The sequence below is a fragment of the Pan paniscus genome, chromosome 5 (genome assembly GCF_029289425.2).
Source record: "Pan paniscus chromosome 5, NHGRI_mPanPan1-v2.0_pri, whole genome shotgun sequence".
NCBI classification, from domain to species: domain Eukaryota; kingdom Metazoa; phylum Chordata; class Mammalia; order Primates; family Hominidae; genus Pan; species Pan paniscus.
Window position 1 is genome coordinate 53,204,305 of NC_073254.2, and position 20,754 is coordinate 53,225,058.

Here is a 20,754-nt window from a genome sequence, read left to right on the forward strand (position 1 = left end):
TTAGCTCTGGTTGCTGAGCACTTGTGGCTTGAAGTAGTCTTTTTTTCTGACTTTTATTTTGGATTCAGGGGATACATGTGAAGATTTCTTACAAAGGTTTATTGCATGATGCTGAGGTTTGGAGTATGATTAAACCTGTCACCCAGATAGTGAGCATAGTACCCAATAGGTAGTTTTTCAACCCTAACCCCCATCCTTCCCTTCCCCTTCTTGTACCCCCAGTGTCTCTTGTTTCCATCTTTATGTCCATGTATACCCAGTGTTTAGTCCCTACTTATAAGTGTGAACATGAGGTATTTGGTTTTCTGTTTCTGTGTTAGTTCACTTAGGATAATGGCCTCTAGTTGCATACATGTTGCTTCAGAGGACATGTGTTTTTTTATGGCTGCATAGTATTCCATGGTATATATTTCTTCATCCAATCCACTGTGAAGTTGTATTCTTAAGACAAGAGGCAGGGCTTCTCCAGAGACCTGGAGGGGGTGTAGCTAATGCAGCTGATCATTACAGCTCATTCCCTCTAGCATCAGAGGAATGCCTGCGCTGCTGTTTCACAGATAGACGCCTATTCTGCCCAGCATTAGAGTTGCCACCAAAGATTTTTACTGCGAATGGGCTAACCATTAAGCTGCAGCCCTAAAACCCTACCAAGCTCAAAAATGCACCCTGACATTGTGTTTCAAAATGGTGGCATAGAAGCAAGCTGGCTTTTTCTTCTCCCTTACCACCAGAAAATGGAAACAAATACACAATGTTAAGATTATCACCAACAATATCCCAAAACTCAGATATAAGGATGAGATCATTTCCAGTACCACAGAGAAGTGAAAAAACCTCTAAGCAGATGGTAAGAGAATTGGACTTTCATAGCATGACACTCCTTACCTCAGTCTGCCTGGCACCAGGCAAATGGAAAATTTCTCCCAGTCTTATGGTTTCTCTAATGGGAAAAGTGAGATTGAAGTGGACAACCAACTTTCCTACCATCCTGGGTTTCATGGCAGGAGACCTGTTCTTGCCTCAAACCACAGGAAGTATCAGCAGTGCTAAAGGGAGAAATATCCCTGAGGACAGCCAGAGATGAAGGAGGGAGATAGGACTACCATCCCCATTCCTGGAAACTCTACTCTGTAACTTGGCCAAAGAAGACACCAAATCAGAGTTGCTGTTTGGCAGTACCATGCTGTGGGAAGCTCATCCCACAGTTCCCTTAAGCATGAACCCCTAGCCAGCATTCCCACACTGCTGGGATAATCCTTTTAGGACTTCCCCCATTTTGGATGGGCAGCAATCTGATTGTTTACTAGAACCGAGGCAAACCCAGGCTTAAGCTGACATCTAGTGCTGGAAATGAGTCAGTGACCTCGTGAAAAACAAAAGAAAATCTACAGGTAAATTGTAAAGACTCTCTAAGCAGACATATCCAATAAAAACCAAAACCAGCCAGACAGAGAAGACTGGAGTAAATAATTAATCCTTCAACACAAAGACATACACATACATTCACAAGAAAAAATAGCAAACAGAGGATCATGACCTCTTCAAAAGGACAAAGCAAGAAACCAGTGACTAACCCTAATAAGAAGGCAATATGTGAACCCTCTCACCAAGAATTCAAAATAGCACTGAGGAAGCTCAGTGATCTCCAAGATAACACACAAAAAAATTCAGAAATTTATCAGAGAAGGTTAACAAAGAGATTGAGATTTAAAAACCCAGAAATTTTGGAATTAAGAAATAGATTTGCTGAGCTAAAAAACTTATTAGAGGTTCTCAACAGCAGATCAAGCAAAGAAAGAATCACTGAACTCAGACAGGTTGTTTGAAAATGTGCAGAGGAGACAAAAGGAAAAAGAATGAAGATGAACAAACTTATAGAAAATTACCTCAAAAGACCAGATTTAAGAATTATTGAGTCTGTGACCAGCCTGAGCAACAGAGTGAAACCCTGTCTCTAAAAATAAAAAATAAAAAAATTAGCCATGTATGGTGGTGCATTCCTGTTGTCCCAGCAACTCAGAAGGCTGAGGTGGGAAGATCACTTGAGCCCAGGAGCTTGAGTACTGGTACTGTTTGGCAGTACCATGAGACCAGTCTCAGCAACATAATGAGACCTTGTCTCTATGAAAAATAAAAATAATAAACAAACAAACAAATAAATAAATAAATAAATTAGCCGGGCTGGTGGCATGCACCTGTAGTCTTAGCTACTTGGGAGGCTGAGGTGGGAGGGTCACAAGCCTGGGAGGTCAAAGCTGCAGTGAGCTATGATCACGCCACTGCACCCTAGCCCAGGTGGCAGCGTGAGGCCCTGTCACAAAAGAGAAACAGAGAGAGAGAGAGGAGAGAGAAAGAGAGAAGGGGGTGGGGAGAGGGAAGGCTAAAAAAACCCTGCTGATAGTTTGGGAACAATGGTTCATGTTGACACATTCTAGGGGGCAGTGGGTGGGTAAACTGGTTAACTGGCAGCTAAAAGATAGGTCAGTTTGTCCTTGAGTAGGCCAACTAAGTGTATCAAACAAACAATTATAGCTGTTTATGAGTTCTCTGGAAAACTTGGAGAGGGCAGTTGTGGGGCATAGGTGACAGGCTGGCTCTGTGTAGTATCTACTGGTGACCCATCATAAGAAGCTCCATCTTGCTTAGGCCAGGTCTGCATCTGTGTCCTCAGAATTTCTCACTAGAAGCCTCTTTTTCTGTCTTCTTACGTGTTTGGGAATGTATCCTTTTGTTCTCCAAGTATTTACTATTATTCTGGTTTCTGGATTTTAACCACATCCTGAAAACATATTTATTTGGTTGGAGGCATCATTATTGTCCTACAATATGATTTTTGTCTGTAACTGACATCTCCTTTTCCACTGGCGTCCCCTAATTTCCATGGTTATGTGCTCATAACTTCTACACTTCTTTATTATTAGAGCTTTTCTGTTTAGGCAGGCTAGATTTATGCTCTCTATAGTACCATTGCCTCAATAAATAGTCACAATCACTTTTCAGTGTGAACTTTCTGTTTGGACTTGGGGTTATTTATTTTGGCTGCTAAGAGGATGTTTTATGCTTTTATGGTAGATGAGATGGCAGACAGTAGATTGTCTGATTGATGAACTGTATTGCATCACACAGTTCCTTGAAGCAAGGAAACTTTAGAGTTCACGAAGTTCTTTGCTTGGTCTCTTGCACAGTGAGTACCTCGGCAGTGATCTACAGTCTGTCCTCTAATTCAGTGGCTCTCATCTTTTTTTTTTTTAGCCCTAAGGCACCTGAGGACAGGTGCCCTCCAGTGAATTGCTGGGGTTACTATGGCAGGGATGGGATGTGTGTGAAGGGACAGTCCCCTAGAGCCATAACATAATCAGGAGGAGCACTTAAAGTTTGAAAAAGCTCCCGTGTGTGTGTGTGTGTGTGTGTGTGTGTGTGTGTGTATGTGTGCTGTCCTCACTAAAAATATCACCTCTCCAGCCCCATAAACTAAGCTTCCTTAGATAATACGGCAAGGGAGAACTTAATGATTTTGCTACTTGTCTAGCTAAAAGGGGAGTAATAAAAACGTACAACACTCAATTTACTGAGTTTTTTTTTTTTTTTTTTTTTTTGAGATGGAGTCTCGCTCTGTCGCCCAGGCTGGAGTGCAGTGGCGCGATCTCGGCTCACTGCAAGCTCCGCCTCCCGGGTTCACGCCATTCTCCTGCCTCAGCCTCCCGAGTAGCTGGGACTACAGGCGCCCGCTACCACGCCCGGCTAATTTTTTGTATTTTTAGTAGAGACGGGGTTTCACCGTGTTAGCCAGGATGGTCTCGATCTCCTGACCTCGTGATCCGCCCGCCTCGGCCTCCCAAAGTGCTGGGATTACAGGCGTGAGCCACCGCGCCCGGCCAATTTACTGAGTTTTAAACGAACCTATGTTATAATTCTAGGTTTCGAAGTATAAAGCATTCCGCACGACGGAGGATGGAGAAGGATGCTGAAGATGGCGCCCCTTCTGAGGGAGCAGAGGCTCCTCCCTCTACGGAAGAGGCTGCCCCTCCCCGTTCAGAAGAGGAAGAGGCCCCGCGCCCTCCGACAGTGGAGGCCCCGGCAGAAGATGGTTTCTCTCCTTCCGCAGAAGATGCTGTTTCTTCTGTGGTGGATTATCGGGATCTCATTCCTTCTGAAGAAGGGATAGTTCTTCCAGATGATCATGAAGCGGATCTGAATAGAGTTCGACAGAGGCTTGCACCGCGACCGGTTCAGTCAGTGATTTCGGAAGTGCTGTCCTTGCCGTCTTCCCGGCGGTCCTCCAGATACCGCCGGAGTATGAGTGGCCTTCCCAATCTACAGGAAACATTAAAAGAGAGACAGGTTTGCTTCTAATACGATTTTTCATGTGTGCTACTTTTCCTTATCAAATACGAAATACTTTTACTTTACAAAGTATGAAATAGTTTGATATTTTTTCTTCAGAATTGCAATTTTTGAACTTGGTTTTCATTCCTTAGGCAAGATTTAGAGAGGCAAGGGAAAGCCGAAGACTGAAAATTGACCCTTCATACAAATATATATTTGAAATTCTAGCAGAAAATCTTGGCCTGGACATAGTAACTGTTGAAGAACTAATTTTGGATTGCCCATCTGTAAGTTTAAGTCTTATCATTATATTTTAATTGCCCTTTGAGTAAGTGATTAACTTAAGAAAATAGAGTTGTCATAAACAGCAACAACAACAACAAAAATCATTCAGAAAGACAAAGTTGGGGCAGGGCACAGTGGCTCATGCCTGTAATCCCAGCACTTTGGGAGGCTGAGGTTTGGGGATTGCTTGAGGCCAGGAGTTTGAGACTAGCCTGGGCAACATAGCAAAACTCATGTCTCTGCAAAAAATACAAAAATTAGCTGGGCATGGTGGTCCATACCTGTGGTCCCAGCTACTCAGGAGGCTGAGGTGGGAGGATCTCTTGAGCCTGGGAGGTGGAGGATGCAGTGAGTACTCCAGCCTGGCTGACAGAGTGAGATGCTGTCTAAAAAACAAAAAAGAAAGAAAAAAGAAAAAGACAAAAGTTGGAATTTTACTGACTAGAGGAGAAGGTTTAGTTTATATAGTTATAGCCAGTTGAATGGTATTTCTTTTTTAATTTAATTTAATTTTATTTATTTATTTTTTGAGACAGAGTCTTGCTCTGTCGCCAGGCTAGAGTGCAGTGGCACGATCTCGGCTCACTAACCTTGCCTTCCGGATTCTCCTGCCTCAGGCTCCCGAGTAGCTGGGATTTCAGGCACTCACCACCACGCCCAGCTAATTTTTTTTTTTTTTTTTTTTGTATTTTTAGTAGAGATGGGGTTTCACCATGTTGGCCAGGATGGTCTTGATCTCTTGACCTCGTGATCTGCCCACCTTGGCCTCCCAAAGTGCTGGGATTACAGGCGTGAGCCGCCGCACCTGGCCCAGTTGAATGGTATTTCTAATCAGGTTTACTGTTGTGGAGAAAGAAGAGAAAAGTTAGCAACTAGAATTTTGGCTAAACTTCAAACTCAGAATGATGTCAGAAGTTAGAGGCATAGTTGAGTGACGGTAGGTAATATTTTACAAGTACAGGTTATATGAACTACATATGCAAATCACTTGTAGAGAAAAGCTGCATAAATAAGTCAGGGAACAGTGACTATTGTATGAGTATACGGCAGTAGAAATAGTGATGTGATTGCAGGTCAGGTTACCATATGTCTCAGTGTGCCAGGGACAGTTCTGGATTATACCTATTTTCCTGGCATGATTAACAGTACCTCCTGACACTACTAAAAGTTTTGGATGATAAATTGATGTGGTCACCCTAATTATAGTAATGTATGATACACTTGTGTCATAGCTTCCCTCGCGATAGCTCTGGTTCTAAGATAATTTTCAATAAAACTACCACTAGCTTCTTGGGCTTTTTCTGGACCCTAGGAGTGGACTGGGCTGGTATGCCAGAAAGACCAGTGAGCAGGTGCAGACTGCTGGTGAGCTGATTGTCTCACTGAATGCACTGGTGAGAGAGTTGGGGTGAGGTGGGGTTGTGGTGAGGTTGTCACTGTGGGGGCCATATCCCCTGCTTTTATAGGGGTCATCAAACATGGGCAAAACTCTTTAGCTTGCTCTAGGAGCCAGGGTTCTATGGAACAGTGCCTAAAAGAGCTACTCCCGGCCAGGCGCAGCAGCTCACACCTGTAATCCAAGCACTTTGGGAAGCTGAGGCGGGCAGATCACCTGAGGTCAGAAGTTCAAGACCAGCCTAACCAAAATGGTGAAACCCTGTCTCTACTAAAAATACAAAAATTAGCTGGGTGTGGTGGCATGTGCCTGTAGTCCCAGCTACTCAGGAGGCTAAGGCAGGAGGATCGCTTGAACCTGGGAGGCAGAGGTTGCAGTGAGCCGAGACTGTACCACTGCACTCCATCCTGGGCGATAGAGTGAGACTCCAACTCATATAATAATAATAATAATAATAATAATAAAAAAGAGCTACTCCCTTGCTTGATACAGTGCATTGCTAAATTCTGCAAAATTGTCTGCGCTTCATGTCGTCCAGTATCCTTATAAGAATGTGGCCCTGGCAGTTCTCTGACAGTATGAATGGGATTGCTCATTTTCTTGGTCCTGTTGTGTAGCTGTAACAGTGAGATGGGGATGTGATTGATGCAAAGACATCAATAGCTCTAAGCTATTATAATGACAAAGTATAGAGAATGCATGGAGATGTGTACATAAAACAAGAGGTGTCACAGCAAGCAACCGGAAGTAGGTTGTGGTTTCCCAGGTCACCAAAGTTCCCCACTGGAATTTACTGCTGTGGTCAAGGCTGGCTTCATGGATATATGGGCTGTGTAGTTACAGAGGCCCCTGTGCTTAGAATGTCACTGTGCTTGGTTTGATGATCTTTTGTCACCATTTTGAAGTTCTTGATAATTTTTTGGGAAATGTCTCGCATTTTCATTTTGCACTGTGTTCATCAAATTCTGTAGCTGGTCCTGACTGTGGACAGTGCCAACCAAATAGTAAGAGGATTTTCTTTGCCACTCACAAGTTGGGCTTGTTTGTTTTAATGGTTTCCTTTCCCCAGTGACTATTCTAGTTTCTGTGGTGACTTTGGCTACATGTCTTTCTAGCCTCTCTAAGCAATTGGTGCAAAACAACCTTATACGCATCCCTGAGATGGTGACAATGAGAGGAAGGGAGGGCCAATTTCTAAAAAGTCATTTCTTAGTAGGCCCAGGCTTTAGGCCTGTCCCGAGGATCAGTCCTGCATTTGGCTAGGGAGGAAGCCAGATGAGTGATCAATTTTGTTTCACCTGAAAATTGCTGGGCCACAGATTTGGATAACACCACAGCTGGAATCCCTAGACCTTCTGCAAAGAGTATAGGCATAGGCATTGCGGCCTGATCACTGCCTTCATGAAAGGGTAACTGCTAGAACTAAGGTGTGGGAGGGAGATGGGCACCTGCAGAACTGGTAGTCCAAATTTAAATATTTGCTGTCTGTATTTCTGGCTTGGTATTCTCTGTTTGGAGGAATTCTTACTGGCTAGCATGCTAGTCAGGAAGTAGAAGTGCTATGTGCCTACAAACCCTTCTATTTGCTATTCCTGGGGTATGTCTCAGACTTTGGGTCCATGTGGTTAGATTCTACCTTTAAGGCCATTATGGTCCAGGACTGAGACTGCTTAGGCTGCAAGGAATGGGAAATGTAGGCATTAAGGAAGAATCAAGCTGCAAAAGGTATTTCCTTAAGAGTTGCTTGTGAGTGAGCAAAGCCATGGTGGAGGGAAAATCGTGTACCCAGTAGGGAAACCAGTGTCAAAACTTGAAAGATTAGAATGTTTATTTGGTTGAGGGGAAAAGGCAAGGATATATGATAGGTTGGATCAAGGTTGGTAACCAGGTGAGTAAGGAGATGGAACAAGGAACAAGGGGTGGCTTGATTTGGTGTGGTGCGGTTTAGGAAATTGGGGGTATATGGAAAAGTATTCTTTAGTTTTTTTTTTTTTTTTTTTTTTTTTTTTTTGAGACGGAGTCTTCCTCTGTTACCCAGCCTTGAGTGCAGAGGCGCAATCTCAGCTCACTGTAACCTCCACCTCCCAGGCTCAAGCGATTCTCCTGCTGCAGCCTCCTGAGTTGCTGGGACTACGGGTGCGTGCCACCACGCCCGGCTAATTTTTGTATTTTTAGTAGAGACGGGGTTTCACCATCTTGGCCAGGCTGGTCTCTAACTCCTGACCTCAAGTGATCCACCAGCCTTGACCTCCCAAAGGGCTGGGATTACAGGTGGGGCCACCGTGCTGGGCCTGGAAAAGTATTCTTTTAATGTGAAGTCTGGCATGCAATCCAGGATGAAAGCAGCTCAGTAAAGGCACCACAAAAAAGTGGACAACAGAGGGTATGATGGTTACTTTGTTTGCCTCTGGATCCATTCTCCCTTTGTCTCTGCCCTGCTCTGTGGCATAGAAAGCTGAACTCTATGGAATCTATCACCTGGGCTCCCTTGTTCTCTGGTTTACACTTGGTTCAGCCACTGGGAGGCACAGCAGGAAATGGGAGGGCAGAAGGGGAGAGAAGCTCCCCACTTGGCCCTGTTCCTGACTGTGGTTCTCTGCTCCCATAGTTATAGCTCCCTGAGCAGGCTGCATCTCCAGTTCTCAACGTGGCCCTAGTCATTCTATTTCCTCTAGCTCTCAACTCTTCAGGCCTTGGGGGATCACGGTTTTCCTTTGTGGCTAGTCCCATTGTTGCTGCTAGTGCTGCAGCTTCTCTTAATCCTCCTCTGGCCTCTAGAAATAGTCTTTTATTGTATAAATAAAATAGCCTTTTTATTTATAAAGTTTTTTCAAACACCCCTTTGGGTGTGACTCCTTTTCTTGCTAGGACCTTGACCAATGCAGATGTTTCTGCAACATTGGCACTTTTACCCCTTCCCACTTTCCTGCCCCCTTCATTCAGCACTGCTCAAGATAGTCTCTTTTCTGGCTTACTGGCAATGTTTTCCAGTGACTGGGTGGCAGGGTTGTGGTACGTGGAAGGAGCACAAATTTGGACACCCAAAGCTGAGGTCCAATCCCAGGTTCTGTGCTGTGCGTGTGTGTTTTGGGTCCTTAACTTAATTTTTTTTTTCTTTTGAGACAGACTGTCGCTCTGTTGCCCAGTCTAGAGTGCAGTGGTGTGATTACAGCTCACTGCAGCCTCAACCTCCCAGACTCGGGCCATCCTCCGACTTTAGCCTCCCAAGTAGCTGGGACCATTGGCACATACCTCCATGTGCCTCCAGCTAATTTTTTTGGTATTTTTATAGAGAGGAGATTTCACCATGTTTCTCAGGCTGGTCTTGAACTCTTGGGCTCAAGCAGTCTGCCCACCTGGGCCTCTCAAAGTGCTGGGATTACAGAGGTGAGCCACCGAGCCTGGCCTACTTAAAGTCTTTTTACCTTAATTTTCTCTTCGGCAAGAAGGGTATAATAATGCCACTTTACCTAGTTGATACTCAGATTAACTGTTGGTAAAATGTTATGTAATATAAGTGAATTTTTAATGCACAGTCATGATTTTGGCCCATGATCTCACCTTTACTTTGCTAGTCTCATGAGTACAATGTATCTAAAATGCAAGGATTCATTGCATTTGATATTTTGATGTCTTTTTATCCTAGTCATGTGCACTACTTTTGAGAATTTGTATGCTTTCAAAGCTAAAGGGTCAGCAAGAAAGTACTGATGGAGCTGTGCAAGAACTATGTGGACAGCTTTTGTCCCTTTTAGGTGGCAATTATGTGAGACCGAAGTATATACGGGAGGTGGAAGAGTAGAGAACAAAGGGCTAGAGTTACGCACATCTTGGCTCTGTTTTATTTCCCAGGGTGGTGGTTCTCAAATGTGGTCCCAGGACCAGTTGCATCAGCATCACCTGGAACTTGATAGGAATGCAAATCATTTTGTGTTTTTAAAAAGCCCTCTGTGTGATTCTCTGATGCACACTAACATTTGAGAACACTGTCCTAGGAGGAGTGGCTTTGCTACACTTGGGATACTTCCCCTAGGCCGTCAGTAAATTAAGAGATACTCATGGCCAGGTGTGGTGGCTCATACCTATAATCCCGGCATTTTGGGAGGCCAAGGCAGGAGCATCACTTGAGGTCAGGGGTTCAAGACCAGCCTGGCCAACATGGCGAAACCCCATCTTTACTAAAAATACAAAAATTAGCTGGGCGTGGTGGCAGAAGCCTGTAATCTCAGCTACTCGGGAGACTGATGCTGGAGAATCTCTTGAACCTGGGAGGTAGAGGTTGCAGTGAGCCGAGATCGCGCTACTGCACTCCAGCCTGGGTGACAGAGCGAAACTCCGTCTCAAAACAAACAAACAAACAACCAAACTCTCACTACCCAAGAGAAAGCCTTCTGTATGGGAATCAGTGGGATTAGGTGAATGGGTATATGACTTTGTATTTCCCGTAGGATATTTCAGGGCTTTCGTTTATGTTATCTATTTAGTTTTCTATTTACTAAGATATTACACTGACTCCTAAGTAATTGAATAAAAACTTCATGCTCATAAATATGGAAGAATCTCCGTATAATAATGTGTTTTTACTTCAGTTTGGTACAATATAGGTCAAATTACAATAGCTAAAAACATAATTGCTCAAATAATTGGTCAACAACACAGTTAATCAATAGTCAAGTTTTCTGTTCCCCAAGTGAGCTTTTAAGAATAGTTTATCTTAATAATACTTCTTTTATTAAAATATTTACCTCAAGTTGGACTCACCTATTTACCCCTATATGATTCTGTGGGGCAGGGTCAGGTAAGTGGCTGCCCAAAACTATATATGTAGGTCATTAATGTGGGTTCAGAAATATAATTCAACCATTACTATATTACACAGTAATTTTGGAGTTAAATTAGTTTGGGTTCTAATCTTGCCTTTATGTACCTTTGAATTAACTCTTTGAGCTTCATCTTCTTCATCTGCAAAATACTAAGAATTTTTCCTTAGTCGTTTGATTGATTATCATTTTCTCTTTTATTTAACAGCTGGAAGCATTTACTAATTTTTTTGCGAAAGATGGTTGTAAGACACTGAAATTTTTGTACCAAGAAGGAGATGTACCTGGTATTGGTAAGAATTTTCTGAGGGCAGTGTGCCAGTAATTAGTTCATGCACGTTAAAGTGCAGCATATTTTTCCTCTTATACATAGATAATCCTTTATTTATAAAGAAAATATTACCAGAAGTTTATGTATAAGAAATATAGTGTCTCAAGAACAATACATTCTCAGCCCAAATACATATTTCAGGCCTTGCTATAATGTCTTCAGGAGAAAACATCCTTGTAGAAATCACTGGCCTCTGCTGGGAATACACATTTTCATTAGAATTTAATTGCATTTTCCCCGAAACAGGTGGAGCCATTTTGTCCAGATGATTAGAAGTGGTGGTGAAACCACTCCAGAGCCCTGCAGCTACCCACTGTGGTCCTATCTCAGCATCTTGTGCCTGCTGCAGCTGTCACTTGGAATAGCTGGTTTTCCCTACTGTGCATATTATGCCTGAACTAATTAACATGCTACCAGCTTGTTAAAACTTTGTTTTAATAACTAGATATGTGGGTTTCCCTTTTGGTCTGAGAGTACTCATCATCAGAGTCCTGTGGATTTACCTTCAACACATCCCTCCCGTTGCTTCTTTCTCACTTGGTTCCTCTGCTGCCTTAGGCTAGGCCTTCCCTGGTGTTCCAGATTGAAAACCAGTATCTCTGTAATCAGATTCTCCCTCTGAAATTCGTACTGCGTATTCCTGCCAAGTATATCTTTTATTGTTCTGCTATTTATTGGATTGGGTCCACATCTCATTTATTCAAGGCCTGCTGTCATCTGGACACGCAGTACTTGTCTAGTCTGATCTCCTACTCTTCCAGATGTGAATTTGCTGCTCCCTTTAAGCCCCTCTTCATTGTTTTCTGCATACTAGAGTTATTTCTTTTTCCTTTCTCTGCTCACCTGGCTTTTTCAGATTGCCTTTCTTCTCTCCACTCAGCATCCGCTACCCGGCTCCTTCAGAACACCTCCAGCAGAGCCCTTCCCAGGATGTTCCAACCCATAGCCATCACTGTTCTCCAGATCCCTATCTCATTTACAGTATCCATGTAAATATAGTACTTGATTGTGTTCTTCTACCTTCCTCTAATTGTTTAATATATGTCTTGTTTCTTCGATAAAATATGTAAACTCGCAAATAGTGACTAGGTTGGCTTTGTGGATTTTCTGTCTCTCACAGTTCTTATTGTAGGAGGATTATTGTGTGGTCTATATTTTTATAACTTGTTAAAAATTAAAACAATAGCTGAAAATTATAGAAAGATAAAATATCTATAATTAGAAGCAAAATACAGTCCCACTCAGTTGGAGAAAGCACTGTTAACTCCTTAATGAATATTTCTCTATAACTGGTTTATATACATATTTTACAAAAATGGGATCCAATTCTACATATTGTTCTATAGTGGCTGTTTAATTTTGATAATATTGTCTTCTTTATGCCAATAAATACATTTATCCAATTAAAATGTTAACATCTGCATTTTATTTCATTAGGCTGATATAACTATAATTTTCCAAACTGATCTCTCAGTAGAATTTAGGTTGTTTACAACTTTTTGCTCCCTGAAACAATGCCTCAGTGAATATTACTGAATACAAATCTATGTGGATTAGGAATAAATTTTAGGAGAAATTCTCAGAAGGGAAATTGCCAGAGCAAAGGGTACACATATTTTTAATCATTATTTTTGCTACTTACAAAAGTACATTTATCAGTTTGGTAAATACTCATCTACATTTCTTTGTTGTTGCTGTTGTTTTTGTTGAAGCAGAGTCTCACTCTGTCCCCCAGGCTGGAGTGCAATGGTGCCATCTTGGCTCACTGCAGCCTCCGCTTCCCGGGTTCAAGTGATTTTCCTGCTTCAGCCTCCTGAGTAGCTGGGATTACAGGTGCACACCACTGCGCCCAGCTAATGTTTTGTATTTTTAGTAGAGACAGGGTTTCGCCATGTTGGCCAGGCTGGTCTTGAACTCCTGGCCTCAGGTGATCCACCTGCCTCGGCCTTCCAAAGTGCTGAGATTATAGGTGTGAGCCACCACACCCAGCCTACATTTCTTTCTTATGTGCATGTGTTAACATGTAAATGCTTATTATCAGTTAAAAATGTGGTTATATAATACATTTTATTCTTGACTTGGTGTTTGCATTTGACAGGGTAGCCTAGACATTTTTCTGTGTCATTACGTAAAGATTTACCTCATTCAAAAAATTCGTTATAGTATAACATTCCATTATACAGCTGCATCGTGATTTTTAGAAATCATTCCCTATTGATGGTCACATCTCTCCTCTTCATCAGGAAAACTTAAGCTTGTCTTATGTCTTATCAGACAGAACTGTGTCACATGGCTATCCTGGGGGCCAGGGAGGCTGAGAGAGCAGTTTTCTTTCTAGGGATGAACACAATGGGACAAAGTCAGGTTTTCTTAGCAAAGAAAAAGGGGAGGGTAGTAAATCCCTGTGGAGCCTCGATGAATGGGCATTTGGGCTCTTATATTGCTACGTACCATGTATCAGGGTTCTTTGGCTGCAAGCAACAGAAATAGGTCTGGCTTATATGAGCAGAAAACAGTGTTTCGGGAGGCGGAAGGTGGATAACAAAATTTAGAACTAGTTGAACAATCAGGTCTCGGGAAGGACAAGAATAGAGCATTTCCACAGATTTCAGGGCAGTTTCTTTAGGATTCATCAGTAGACTTCCATCTCTCAAATCCCTTTTTTTCTTTATGTGTGTTCATTCAAGGTTTATATTCTTGCAGAGTCTAATTAGTCTAGTTCTTACATGCCCACCTTTACAGAGCCCTGGCACTGGTATCCTCCAGAATCACAGGGCAGGAGGAATCTCCCAACCCCCACAAAAAAGAAAGGCTGGGCAGACAAAACATTTCTGTGGCTTTGTGATGTGGATTTTCTATTTCTTTCCTTTTTTATTTTTTTTTGAGATGGGTCTCACTAGGTTGCCCAGGCTGGAGTGCAGTGGCCTGATCATGGCTTATTGCACTCATGATCTCCCAGGCTCAAGTGATTCTCATGATCTCCCAGGCTCAAGTGATTCTCCTGCCTCAACCTCCTGAGTAGTTAGGACTACAGGCACATGCCCCCACATCTGGCTAATTTTTAAAAATTATTTGTATTGACAAGGTCTTACTGTGTTGCCCAGGTTGGTCTCAAACTCCTGGGTTCAAGCAATCCTCCTGCCTTAGCCTCCCAAAGTGCTGGGATTACAGGTGTGAGACGCTGCACCTGGCCAATTTTCTATTTCTTTTATTACATTTTAAATTGGCTATTGCTGCAAATAGAAGGCTGTTGATTTTTGCAAGTTAATATTGTGACCAACTATCTAACATAATTCTCATATTTTTAATAGTTTTTCTAATTAAAAAAGATTGATAATTAAATGTTTAATTTTCATTGAAATTAGTTCAAGGAGGGATTTAATAGAAGGTAGATACAATGAGTGTATTTGGTACAGGAACTGGACCTTCTTGGGGGAGTCAGTGAAGGCTTCCTGAGATGGTGCCATTTCAGCTGAGATCTGAAAGATGAGTAGGAATCTGTAGGTAAAAGGTTGGGGATGGGATAGGAGAACAGGTTGTATAAGGCCCTGAGGCCAGGCCAAAAGGAACAGAAGTACAGAGTTCAGGGAAAGGTACCCAGAGGAGGCTGCAATTTAAGATGCAATTATTAGCTGGGCACGGTGGCTCATGCCTGTAATCCCAGCACTTTGAGAGGCTGAGCCGGGCAGATCACTTGAGGTCAGGAATTTGAGACTAGCCTGGCCAACATGGTAAAACCCTGTCTCTACTAAAACTACAAAAATTAGCCAGGCATGATGGCGCGTGCCTGTAATCCCAGCTACTTGGGAGGCTGAGGCACAAGAATCGCTTGAACCCGGGAGGTGGAGGTTGCAGTGAACTGAGATTGTGCCACAGCACTGCAGCCTGGGAGACAGAGCTAAAAAAAAAGACTCCATCTAAAAAGAAAAAGAAAAAAAAAAAAGATGCGATTATCGGCCAGGCATAGTGGCTCCATCTAAAAAAAAAAAAAAAAAAAAATGATGCAATTATTGGCCAGGCATGGTGGCTCACACCTGTAATCCCAGCACTTTGGGAGGCTGAGGTGGGCAGATCACCTGAGGTCAGGAGTTTGAGACCAGCCTGGCCAACAGTGAAACCCCGTCTCTAAGAAAAAAATAAATACAAAAATTAGCTGGATGTGGTGGCACACGCATGTAGACCCAGCTACTTGGGAGGCTGAGGCAGGAGAATGGCTTGAAGGGAGGTGGAGGTTGCAGTGAGCTGAGATTGCACTACTGCACTCCAGCCTGGGCAACAGAGCAAGACTCTGTCTCAAAAAAAAAAAAAAAAGATGTAATTATTGACAACTTCTAGTAGACCCCCCCAAAAAAATTATTCTATGACCGTATTGAAAACTTCTTACAATAAAGTAAAACAGGAAACAATAGTGTAAGAGCCACAGTAACTTATCTCATTTGATTAGTTACGTGATTATATGCTAAGTTCTTGACTTTTGTTTTCAGAATGTGGTCGAACCATTCCTGGAGCAACTAAAGGGGCAAAAATGATGAAATTGTATATAGACAATGCAGCCCCGGATAAACTAAAAGGACTGTGCATATTTTTTGTTCGTTGCCGTAATGATGTTGCTATAAATGTTAAAACTATTCAAGAGGTATGTTTAAAAATTTCCCCAAATACATAGTTAAACATTGAATATATTTTTGTAGTCACACTTATGCTTTACTTTGCTTTCCCTTTTTAAATATAGGACTGAATTGAGTTCCAAGAAAATAAATGTGTTCATATATTAAAAAAACTGAGAAATTGACTATAATAGAGCTTAGTTATATTGATACTTTAGATAAACTGCTTTCAATTTCATGAAAATTTCATTTCTTGATGGTGTGCAAATAACACATTTAATTTTGTTGATGTAAAGTATTAGTTACTTTATTTAACTTCCTCTTCACTCAATATTTTAACTCTTTTATAGTTTTAAAAGAAGAAGGGAGAGTTGTCCTAGAGCCTGGACATTGCTAAGCTAGTTCTGGGAAGGCAGGATGATGGAATGGGAAAAGCAAGAATTTTAGCCAGAGAGACTGAAATTTGCCTCTTAGCTTCACCACTGACTAATCACTGAAATGTGTCCTCTGGAAAGTTGCTCATCCTTTCTGAGACTTAGATCTCTACATTCTTAAATTGGGAATAATAATACACACCTGGCAAGATTGTAGTGACACTAAATGATAATATAAATAAATTCTTATTATATTGCCTGACATACAGTAGGCTCTCGACAAATATTAGTTCTCTTTGTTATTCTTAAAGAGTCTTAATACCTTTTACAATGGGAAAGGGAACTGAAGTCTAATCTTGTTCCTTTTCTGTTATGATAAAAGATTGCTTGAAGAGAGCTTGTTTAGCTTGGTTTAAGATTTTAGGTTGGCAGTTATTTTTCCCTGACCCCTTGTAAATATTTCATGGTATTTCTTGTGGATGATGAGAGCACTCCTGTTAGTGTAATTCATAGGTAATCTGTCTTTTTTTCTTTCTGTTTGTTTTTGCTCTTTGTCTTCAAAGTCCTGTAGTTTCACCACAATGCCTCTATGTATGGATGTTTCCTCAAACTGCCTTCCATTTCATTAATTCTTTCTTCAACTTATCCATGATTTCATCCATTCATTTTTATAATTTAGCTTTTGTTTTAGCTCAGTTATGTGTGCATATAAAGAGAGAAAAAGTCCTTTTATGAAATAATATGTCTTTCATAACTGAAAAACTGACTTCTATGCTATTCTCCAGAAGCAACTATTAAACCCTTTTAATGGATTCTTTTATTTACCTGTATATCTCTAAATAATATGCTCAGACTGCTCCTTTTGTCAATTTAGACATTATCTGTGGCCAGTCGCTGTGGCTTACCCTGTACTCCCGGCACTTTGGGAAGCAGAGGCAGGCAGATCGCCTGAGTTCAGGAGTTCGAGTCCACCCTGGGCAACAGAGTGAAACCCTGTCTCTACTAAAATACAAAAAATCAGCTGGGTATGGTTGTGCACTCCTGGGGTCCCAGCTACTTGGGAGGCTGAGAGAAGAGAATTGCTTGAGTCCTCAAGGCAGAGGTTTCAGTGAGCTGAGATCATGCCACTGCACTTCAGCTTGGGCTACAGAGTGAGAGAGAGAAAAAAAGAGACATTTTCTGTGGACTTTTCTCTCTGGAAGGTGATAATTTAGCTCTTTTTCTGCCTTCTGACCCTTGTTTCTCCATCCCTCTATTCTTCCAACATAGTTATATTCTGGTTAACTTAGCTAAATATTTGTTTACATCATTATAACTAAGTAAATGTAATCACAGATGGGCCATGTGGTGTAACAGTGGTTCTTAAAGTCAAACCCGTTTTCATCAGAATACTAAGATGCTAGTTGCCCTTTTCACCAATGTTGACATTTGACTGATGGTGCAGAAGCAATGGTGGGAAAAACTACTGATACCTTAACACAAATCAAGACGACATCAAACTGTATGAGTAGTAATTTTATACTTCATTGCCACACACTCACAGTTAAAAAACCAGAAATCATTTTTTTTTGTGGCCCTAGACAAGTTTTTTAATCTTAATTTTTTGGCTTGGGATTTCTAAGTCACTTAAGATGTATCAATTGAAATGTCACGCATGGGTGGGGGGCTTTTGATTTCTGGGCTTTTGGTTTCTTATGGCTGGTAATTTATTCCACCAAACTTCTAGGCAAGGGCTTTTCACCAGAAAAAAAAAATCATGGACAGGGCAACTTTCAACTGAGGATTTTCTTTACGCAGGTTTGGTTCCACGTCCCTCACCTTGAATAGGCTCCAGGCTATTGTTCCTTTCCTATGCAGAAATTAAAGCATCAAATGAAACATCACTTTGATGAGCAAATATGGGAATAATTAAATTGGGGGCAGAATATAAGTTTGTTGACTTTAGAACTCTAAGGTTCATAACCACTTAAGAGTCCCTAATAGTTTATAAAATGTATTAGTTGTCTATGTTTATTGCAATATAAAACAGGTTATGATTTTTCAGTTCTTTAGTGGGATTAGCATGTAAAATAACATTTAAACTCCACCCTTTCAGGAAGCGCTCTTTACTGTTCTGGATGCGTCGAAAGGACTCTTAAATGGAATTAGGGATATGTTGGCAAATATATTTCTACCAGCTGTTCTTGCAACAAACAACTGGGGTGCTTTAAACCAGTCCAAGCAGGGAGAATCTGAAAAACGTATTTTCACTGAAACCATCAACAGATATCTTTCATTTTTAGATGGTAAGTATAAAATTTAATGTTTAGCAAATTGCAAAAAAGAAGCAAATTAACTAAGATATTTCATAAACAGAGAAAAAGTTTCTATCTTAAAAGATGTTAATCAAAGTAATTATGAGACTTAGAGGCAAGAAATGAAATCATTAGAACTCATTTTTGAGGATCTTTGGTGGAGTAAGATATATTTTCTTTTTAATTTTATGTTATAGCAGGAGGAATCTCTTTCTATAATATTAATGAAAATTTTCACCATATTAAAATATATACTTTATTATGAACTCTTAAAAATCTATACTTCTATTTTTCATATTGTTAAAATGTACAATTTTATCAGTAAATTATGAAGTCATAATCTAATGATTAATTAGAATTATATTTCTGTAAAGTATTAGATCTTTAACATTTCAGTAATTAGAGCTTAAAAGTACACATTGACTTTTAACACATTGACATTAAATACTTCTTAATATTAAATATTATTTAATATTTTTATTAATATATTTAAAATATTTAATATATAAATTAGTATTAAATGTCTTTTTTTTCCTTTTTAGGTGCTAGAATAAGTATTGAGGGAACAGTGAAGTTAAAGACAATAGACAATGTTAATTTTTCCAAACTGCACACCTTTGAAGAAGTAACTGCTGCAGCCAGCAACTCAGAAACTGTTCATCAGCTGGAGGAAGTGCTGATGGTATGGTACAAACAGATCGAACAGGTGAATTGACTCAAACAATTGCATCTGGACTAGTAGTTTTCATGTGCATCCTAGCCATTGTATTTTGTCTCTAACAGCAAAGGGAAGAGGTGTCTCCTTTGACTTTCTTCCAGAATCTGGTTTGAAACTCAGCCAATTTTTGGGTCTAGAGCAAAATCATTCTTCTTTGTGGACCATTTAAAATCAATTTTAAGATATTTCTCACTTCAAGGAAGAAACCATAACAATATGGGTTGAGAATGAAAGAATGAAGAATCAGGAATAGCCAACATTTATCCCCAATAATGTTTAAATTGTTGATACTCTCCATAAAAGAGAGAGGGAAAGGACACAGTGAAGAGCCAGAGTGCTAGACACTAAATAAGTACCTCTTGGTCGATCAATGGAGTTGTCTGTGCTGTCAAAGAAGTTCAGACTAGGCTGTTTCACATCAGCATCACATGGCAAGCCTGCAGCTCTACGGTCAAATTTTTTCTGGCAGTAAGAAAAGTAGTGATAGGAATACAACATATGTCAAAATTATGAGAGGCTCCAACTTACACTATAAACACTGTGAAAGAAAATCGGATATTACATAATTGCCCTAAACAGAAAGAGGACTCTAGGAACCGCCCCCCAGATCTCTAGTTCATCAGCACAGGACAGCAGAACTAAACAAGAAAATCTTCAGTTATGTGAGGATCAAGGGGAAAAAATCTTGACCAGGCAGGAGGTACAGAAAAGCATTTCCAGTTTTACCTTTCTAGAACTATGTTAGGAGGAGGGCTGTGCAGTTAGAGTGGCAAAAATTGGAGGACTCCCCTAGGGTCTAGAGTGCTGGCCACAGCATTTGCTTCCAGGTGTCACTAGATTATTGAAATGGGTAATTGCCCACTGGATAACTCTTGCAGCCACCGTGCCCAGCCAAGACTTCCTATTTTTTTTTGAAAAATCTTTGGTTATACTTGGAATTGTCAGATTTTTAATTGTTGCCAATATGTTGAGTGTGAAATGATATCTTGGTTTACTTGGTATTACCCTAAATACTATTGAGGTTGAGCATATTTAATAGCTATTTTGGTTTCCTCTGTGTAGAATTGCTTGTTTATATCATTTACCTGTATCATTTACCCATATCATTGCCTGTTCATATCATTTGCCTATATCATCCCTTTATTTGTTTGGATGGCTTGATGTTATCATACTACATTTTTGGAGGTTAAATAATATTTTCCTGATATTAATCCTATGTTGGTCCCCATTGTGTCATGTTTCATTTGGTATAGTGCCTTTAGTCATGTGGAAATTTAAGTTTTTAATGTAGATAAATATATTAATTACAAATGTTAATCCAGCCTCAACCTAGCTATCCCCAGTGACTATAAATATAAACTCTGTGCTTTTTGTATTTTACTTATTAAATGCTTTCCTACTCCAGTGTTACAAAGGCATTCTCTTAAATTCTATTTATTTTAAATAGTGAATATGACACAAAAATGAATATGATGAAAGGAACAAACTGTAAAATGAACACCTGTGTAACCTTTGCACAAGTTAAGAAATAGAACATGGCTAGGCATGGTGGCTCATGCTTGTAATCCCAGCACTTTGGGAGCCCAAGGCAAGAGGATCGCTT

General features: G+C 40.7%; 1 protein-coding gene across 1 annotated transcript in view; it reads left to right on the top strand.

Moving 5' to 3' along the window:
- DNAH8 (dynein axonemal heavy chain 8) overlaps positions 1-20,754 on the top strand; it is a 332,740-nt gene that overhangs the window by 4,030 nt on the left and 307,956 nt on the right. Inside the window, exons 2-7 of the mRNA XM_055113566.2 lie at positions 3,918-4,341; positions 4,479-4,613; positions 11,036-11,120; positions 15,643-15,794; positions 18,235-18,424; positions 18,976-19,139. Coding sequence (XP_054969541.2) covers positions 3,952-4,341; positions 4,479-4,613; positions 11,036-11,120; positions 15,643-15,794; positions 18,235-18,424; positions 18,976-19,139 — 1,116 coding nt within the window. The 5' untranslated portion in view covers positions 3,918-3,951. The remainder of the gene's footprint in view (positions 1-3,917; positions 4,342-4,478; positions 4,614-11,035; positions 11,121-15,642; positions 15,795-18,234; positions 18,425-18,975; positions 19,140-20,754) is intronic.